The 7,689-nt window shown below is 36.0% G+C and overlaps 1 protein-coding gene across 1 annotated transcript; it reads right to left on the minus strand.

Moving 5' to 3' along the window:
- Positions 1 to 2,558: 2,558 nt before the first annotated feature.
- LOC107764668 (pentatricopeptide repeat-containing protein GUN1, chloroplastic) lies at positions 2,559 to 6,750 on the minus strand. The gene is given in 5 exon segments (XM_016583272.2): positions 2,559 to 2,924; positions 3,011 to 3,195; positions 3,741 to 3,957; positions 4,729 to 6,524; positions 6,526 to 6,750. Coding segments are annotated over 5 exon segments (2,535 nt in total). The 5' UTR covers positions 6,598 to 6,750; the 3' UTR covers positions 2,559 to 2,659.
- Between the last annotated feature and the right edge of the window lie 939 nt (positions 6,751 to 7,689).

Consider the following 7,689-nt stretch of genomic DNA (forward strand, 5'->3'; position numbering starts at 1 on the left):
TCTCATAGTATAAGTATTGATTTGTCATGAAATCATAAACTCATATTTATGGGTTATCTTTTTGCAAAATATATATGGTGTCGACAGAGGCAGACTCAGGATTCAAGCATGACGGGGGCACCACTGTATATGCTAATCACCGGCGATAAAATTCGGCGTGCAACTCTTTGAAACTTAATGATTATGATGACTTATCATCCAAGTATTAACAAAAAGAAATTATAAAGAAAAAGAAAGCATTAAACGGGGAGAGAGAAAGAGAATTCTTCGCAATAGGGCGTTCAAACGTAAAATTATAAAAGACTTATAGAAATTAAGATTAAGAGTATGTTATTACTAAAAGAATTGAAGAAGAGCCTCAAACTCTTAGTTTCCACTGCCAATTCAAAGTGATTGTTAAAGAAGATTGTGGCAGAAGATTTGTATTTTTCTATTTGTGGAGCGATAAGTTGCAATTTAAGACTTTCAATTCTAAGGAAGGAATTTACAAAAAAGAATAAAATTAAGTTGATTATTTTGTATTAGTACTAAATTATAATTGAATATTAAAAAGAAGAAGATTAAAGTAAAAATAAAGTAATTTTCTATTAAATAAAAATTACATTGTATTCAAAGAACTAAAAAAAAAAGGAGAAAAGACTGAGGAAAGCTTTGGGTGGTTTCAAACCCGCGTCACCACAACATAGGAGAGAATTTAAGTGCCCAAAGCAACCACTTCTTCCATCCACCACTTTGTGTGTTGGGGGCACCATTAAAATATTTAAGGGGTCCCGTATATAAGTACACATATATAATATATATATATATATATATATATATATATATATATATATATATATATATATATATATACAGTATTACTGCCGAGGCTAACGGGGTCACGTGACCCTCAACTACCAACCTAGGTCCGCCCGTGGGTGCGTGTGAAGGTTGCCACATAAATTTCTAATACTTTTTTGCTAAGAAGGTTATTTATTTTGCCTTGCTGCATATTTTTCGAATGAATTATCGTTATGTTACCTTATTCATTTAATGAACGATATATACAAGATAAATTTTTTATTGATTTTAAAATTCTACTCTTTCTATCATAATTTATGCGTCATACTTTTTTTCTAGTTTGTCCCGAAAAAAATGTCATACTTTCCTATTTTTGGGATAATTAAACCTTAAACCTTTTAATTTACTCCTAATAAGATGATATATGTATCCATACAAATAGTTATGGCTGGTTCTAAAACCGCATGTTTCATAATGTCCTACAAAATAAATGAAAGGTATTATAAATATGTTACTAACTCAAATAAATAAATATACAAAATAAAATTATAAGTAATTTTAAAATCCTGAATATAAGGACTTCCGATATTGTTCAACTTAAAAAAGATTTTAAAGAAAGATGCAGGAACTTATACTTAAAACTATCTTAAATTTTGTTACAAATTAAAGCACGACCTATTGCTATTGATCTCAATAAATTTGAATATCTTATCTATGTTTCCTTATCAAATTTATAATAATTGCATTTATGAGTTTATATAAGTATATATTGCGACATTTAAATATAAACTTAAGCTACACAAAAATAAAAAAATAAAAATAAAAATAAAAAAGGCAGCCCGGTGCACTATGCTCCCGCTATGCGCAGGGGTCCGAGGAAGGGCTGGATTACAAGGGTCTATTGTACGTAACTTTACCCTATATTTCTGCAAGAAATTGTTTCCACGGCTCGAATCTGTCACCTCCTGATCACATGACAACAATTTTACCATAAACTTAAGCTACAAAATAGTATACATTTATTATAACCATAAATTATTGTTATTTTCGAACGTAGGCATGTCGTTTTTAAATTTATTTAAAGACTTATTCTTACTCGTCCTAATGTGCTAGTAAAATAAACTTCAATTACGTGTTTATACTTTAACTATTATATATAATATAACCTAAATATCGGAGTTTGTACACAGTTCAAATAAGAAAATATTTAATAATAAAAAATTTATTAATTTTGAAATTCCAAATTATAGAAAAATAATTAAATTACAAGTTTGTCCAATATGAAATAAATTTTTAAAAAGTAAAAAAGGCGAACGATATTTCGCTAAGGGCATTCATACTTTTAATCTAGTATAGATATAGATGTGGAATAGTTAATTCCGAGATAATTTTTACACACAAATGGTATAATTGGTTATCCCATATAGAAAATAGGATAACTAATTCCATAAGATATTCCGCCCCATAGAATCAAATGACTCCTTGACCTTTACTGCTAAAGGTTAAATTGCTTTGCCTGGTGTACCTCAGACAATATTTGTCATTTTAGATGCAAAATCTTATTCTTAGGCCATTCCCTTCTCCAGAATATTCTTTTCGAAATAGACCAATGGGCATGATTCTCTATGCTGCGCGGACTCTCAAAAAATGACAATGCACCCGTGTCAGATCTTTAAAAAATGCACTACTTTTGGAAGATCCTACAGTACACCTGAAAACATTTTTGGAGAGTCCGGTCGACGATTCTCTTGGCAATTTGGTCCAGTTGGAAGTTGGAATTTGAAAGTAGAATCGGACATTTCTCACCCAACAGAAGGAATATATATAATTTACACTGGAATTGAGATGTCAAATTCCCGGTCAAATGATACAGAAATAACTACAATGGCAACGGCTGTAAATTAGAAATTTGACCAAACCTTGTCGAGCCCAAGTGACTTCTATCATTGTGAAGAACAAGTACTTCCAGTGTGCCTGATTCTCTCAACCATGCAGCTACCACCGCTCCCGTGGATATAAACCTTCCGATATTACACTTGGCTATCTGGAACGGTGCACCTATGCTTGTGAGCAGGCCCTCAATCGCTCGTTTCAGAGCGCCATCACCTGTAATCTTGCTGTGCTTGCCCCAGCCAGTCAAAATGCTGCAAAGGACAGTATAATATTTAATGCATATCACTCTTATAGTTTGTCCAACTCTGGAAAAATCTAAGAACATAAGAGGAAATACCTCAATATCTTTGGTAGCTCATGGCCTCCATACACAATAGACCGTATACTAAGCAACCATGCGTGGACCATCGCACATGCAGCGCCTGAAGACATCAAATGCAGATCCAAGCAAGAAGTAGACCATGTGTTCTCCCACACTTCGCGACGTTTTCCTTCAAGCACAACCAGTTGAGCACCTTGTTTCTGTGGAAAAATTAAATTAGATCGGACTCCAAATACCCAGAGTCAGCAGTAACTATTTCACCAGTAGAGAATAAGATGATCCTATACAGCCATGACACAAGCTAGATCGGATATCATTTGTGTGTGCTTGCTATATTATTTCAACTCCTTTTTCTTAAGGAAACTATATCTTTGGATGTGGAAAGAACTAGTTCGCACATAACCAGTTCCTATTAGGATTCACTTTTTTCCTTGTTCTTGCTCCTCGAAGAATTTCACTGTTAAATTCAAGAATTGCAGCTGGACACAGCAATTCACATGTGGTTTAGTAGTTCAAAGTATGAGTTTTGGAATGATGCGTTCTTTCGCAGCCATTTTCCATATTAGGCAATGAAGGCCGTGCCTATTAAAGGAAATATCTAGAGCTATACACCACATAAGCCACAATCTCTTCATCTACAAAGAGAAATTTCACTCAACATAAAATTAAAATAAAATGATACAGAAATTTTACTCTATGTTTTCTGCTCTTTAATACTCCAGTTGTTATGTAGCTGCAGTTTTACCTGACCAAAATGCCACAACATGTCAGTCAAAGCATTGTAAAAGGCAGATGCAGTTGAAGAGTCCATCTGCTTCACTTCATTGAAAAGAGATAGAGCTTGTGTCCATACACCTTCCTGCTGACCCATGAGAAGTCCATGTGCCACCCCATAAACTTGATTATCAAATAGGCGAAGTTCTTCGAGTAAGAGCGAAGCTTCATCAAATGAACTGCACCGGCTGCAATTATATTTAAGTCACACATCATATCTACAAATCCATTCAGCTTTATGATAAACATTTGAATCAATCAACTACATTGGTATTCCACAAAGATGCTAAAGGTTTTTAAGTAGCAATTTGTTTTAGCACTCCTTGTGATTTTGGAGAGAATAAACTTTGTTTGAAAAAAAAAAACTTTGGCAACAATAAAAGAGCCTATCCATGTTCACAACCAGAAGGAAAGGCTCATTAAAACAAAATAAAATGTTACCAAAAAATCATTGAAACGTCAAATAGTGCCAGATGAAGCCAGAGTTTTTCCACCCAATGAACTGCCTTCTAAAGTTGAATTACATAAACATTTATGTGATTAAGCACAATTAAAATGTGGGCTTTAGCGATGAAAAGTGCAATGAAGAAAAAACAAAAATAGAAATGTAATGGATGAAAATGTAACTATAAACACAATCAACAATTATTTGCATCAAAGAATGAAAAAACTGTGATTAAGCTCTATATATGTTGTTGTGCCTTACAGACAAAACCCATTGGTGAAAGCGTGCACGCCTTAGCACCTTGACGCCTTCATTAAACCGCCAATTAAGCGAGGCAAAGCACAATCTGGGTTTCACACAATCTAGGTTTCACGGAGCTTCAGGGCTTAAGCACCCTTTAAGCGAGTCTTTAACAGCACTGGATCATACTAACACTCACATAATGAAACGACGGTGCATTAAGGAAAGCACAATTCAATGTAAAACATGGAACTAGTGAGAAAGAAAATTATACCTGCAAGCATTCAGGATTGCTGAAAATGTGACTACATTAGGCTTTATTTGTAATTCATGCATCTTATGGAAAACACCCAAAATACAGAGCAAGTCCTGTTTTTCACCATTAGTTTTCTTCCCGTTAGCTGCCTTTTGAGTAGTTAATTGCTCAAAAATTTTAATGATATTATCCTCTGCAGTGCATACCACCTTACTCTCAGGGACCGTGGGTACAACCTGTGTGACATTATCTGATCCACAATCATTGCTTGTTGATTCACCAAAAGCATTGATTATAGAATTGTATGTAACAACATTTGGTTGTATCCCTTCCTTGGTCATTTCGTTGAGCAACAATGAAGAATACTCCACAAGGCCTTTCTTACACAAGGCATCAATAAGTTTGCTATAAAAAACGACATCTGCCTTCAGACCTTGGCGCTTAAACTCCTTATAGACCTCCACTGCGTCCTGATACAAACCTCCTTTCAAATACACACTGATCAACGTGGAGTACGTCAATAAGTTAGGTGAAAGCTTTTCAGCTTTCATCTCTGCAAACAACTGCTTAACCTTGGCGTACATCCCTTGTTTTCCAAACCCATCCAGAAGAGCATTGTAAGTGACAACATCTTTCTTAATTCCCATACTCTCCATCTCCCTGCTAACACTAAGAGCCTCGTCAAACTTTCCCAAGCTAGCATATATAGCAAGTAACGTATTGTAAGAAACCCTGTCCAATGTTATGCCTGCACACTTCATCTCATTAAACAAACTCAACGCTTTGTCTAATCTCCCCGCCTTTGCACACCCACGAATCACAGTACTGTAAGTAACTTGGTTGGGCAAGATATTCTTCGCGTGCATCTCAGACATAATATCAAAAGCAACATCTACCTGCCCCCCATTGCAAGCTACGTCCAAGAACGTATTATACGTGTATATATCCTGATCAATTCCTCTATAAATCATCTCATTAAACAAACCCCTCGCCGTTTCCCACAACCCCGCACCACTACAAACAGCAAGCAGCGAATTAAAAGTAATCCTATCCGGTTGCACCCCATTTCTCAACATTTCATCAAAAATCTCCGATGCCTTCTTAAAATCAGCACCCCCTTTCCCACAAGCATCGATTAGTGCGTTGTAAGTAACTAAATTAGGCTTCAAGCCGGAATCTTTCATGGTCTCAAAGACTCCAATCGCCTCGTTACAATGCCCACTCTTAGCGTAAGCACTAATCAAGGCGGAATAAGCGTAAACAGTATTACCATAACCCTCATTCACAGCATTTTGAAACACTTTTTCAGCTAAATCAACTTTACCTGATCTACCAAGTATACTAATCATTGAACTAGCTAATTTACCTTGCTCATTTCGCTTCCTTTCGCGACGAACAGCAAATTCGAAGCAACGCATAGCAGCTAACCACTCCCCTTTATTCCCCAGCTCCCTAAACAAGAACGTATAATCATCAGAACCCAATAGCTTTGACTCAAAAGTCAACAAAACCTGGTCCAAAACGGCGCCGTTTTTGCTTGCTTCTGTAAGAGCCTGCTCAGCAAATGAAGAGTGGCGGCTGGTACCAGAAACCCTGGGCCGGTTAAAATGCATCTTGGAAACGAATCGGGTCGAACGGCGACCCGAAAAATCTGCTGAAAAATCTGATCTTGAGGAAGAAAGGGATAAAAAGGAAGAGTTTTGGGAAGGTGGGGGGTGGGTGGTGGCATGGCGAGGGTGCGTGGGTCGGTTTAAGGAGACTTTGTGGGGGTGGTTGCGGGGGTGATGGTGGGGGTTGGGATGGGGGTGGTTTTGTTGGGGAGTGATTAAATAAATATGGTTTAGAGGTAGTGAGAGCACAGTGGGGTGGGGGAGTGGAAGACGCCATTGAAAGATAGACAGACCAAAAGAAGGAGCTAAGCTTTTTTAGGATGGATAGGGTTTTAGAAGATTCTAGAGAGAGAAAATAGAGAGAGAAAGCTGAGGGATGAGTGTTGCTGTCAAATTTTCGGACAGTGTAATCTTTCCACCTCGTTTCTCTCTCCTCTTACTCTGTTTTGTCCGCCGCTGCCGGCTGACCGTACGGCTTCTTTTCTAGCTGTTTGCTTACGTGGCTCAACTCACCACATATATAAATAATAAAATAAGGAAATATTTGCGCTTTTAGTCCCTAAAATGTCAAATAAAGTGTAATATTTACCATTATAATTTCTGATTAAGCACATGTAATCTAACCTTCAATGAATTGATATATGCACTTCTGATCCTTTCTGTATGCTTATCTTTAATAATTTAACGAATGATTGAATGTTGAACATTTTTTTTTGGGGATTTTCACCCGGTATCCGGTACCCGCATTGGGGCCCGACTAAATCCGGACACATGCCGGAAAGTCCCACATTGGGGGTAAAGTGTTCTCAAACAAAGGCGACCACATACCTAGGGACTTTGACTCTCGAAACCTTAAATTAAGGATGAAGAAGTATTTACTACTATACCACAACCCTTGTTGGTATATGTTGAACATTTAATTATCAATGTTTTATATCGAATTCATATTATTTCTCTATATTCAAGCTCAATATAGTTCTAAAAATGGTCTAAATATCACATATTTTCTATGTAAAGGGATAAAAATTGCATTGTTCAATTAATAGAAGGTTGAAAGTTCATAGACAATTATTACCGTATTACGAGAATCAAAATCAGAATCTATTAATGAGCAAGGGACCAAATATACATTTATCCTCAGATAAAAAAAAATATATTAGTAGTGCTTTTTAAGAAACCACCTGATGGGAAACTCGGTAAATTATTTTGTTAATTAATAATTTTAAAAATTAGAAAGAAAAGTCAACATTACTCTGCGCCTTTAGTCCTTTTCAGGTTACTGCTCCACACTCAAGAAATTGGGTAACACATTTAGATTTTAATTTAAATTTATGTTTTCTTATGTTTTAAAATTAATTATTACCTACAT

The sequence above is a fragment of the Nicotiana tabacum genome, chromosome 3, assembly GCF_000715075.1.
Source record: "Nicotiana tabacum cultivar K326 chromosome 3, ASM71507v2, whole genome shotgun sequence".
NCBI classification, from domain to species: Eukaryota; Viridiplantae; Streptophyta; class Magnoliopsida; order Solanales; family Solanaceae; genus Nicotiana; species Nicotiana tabacum.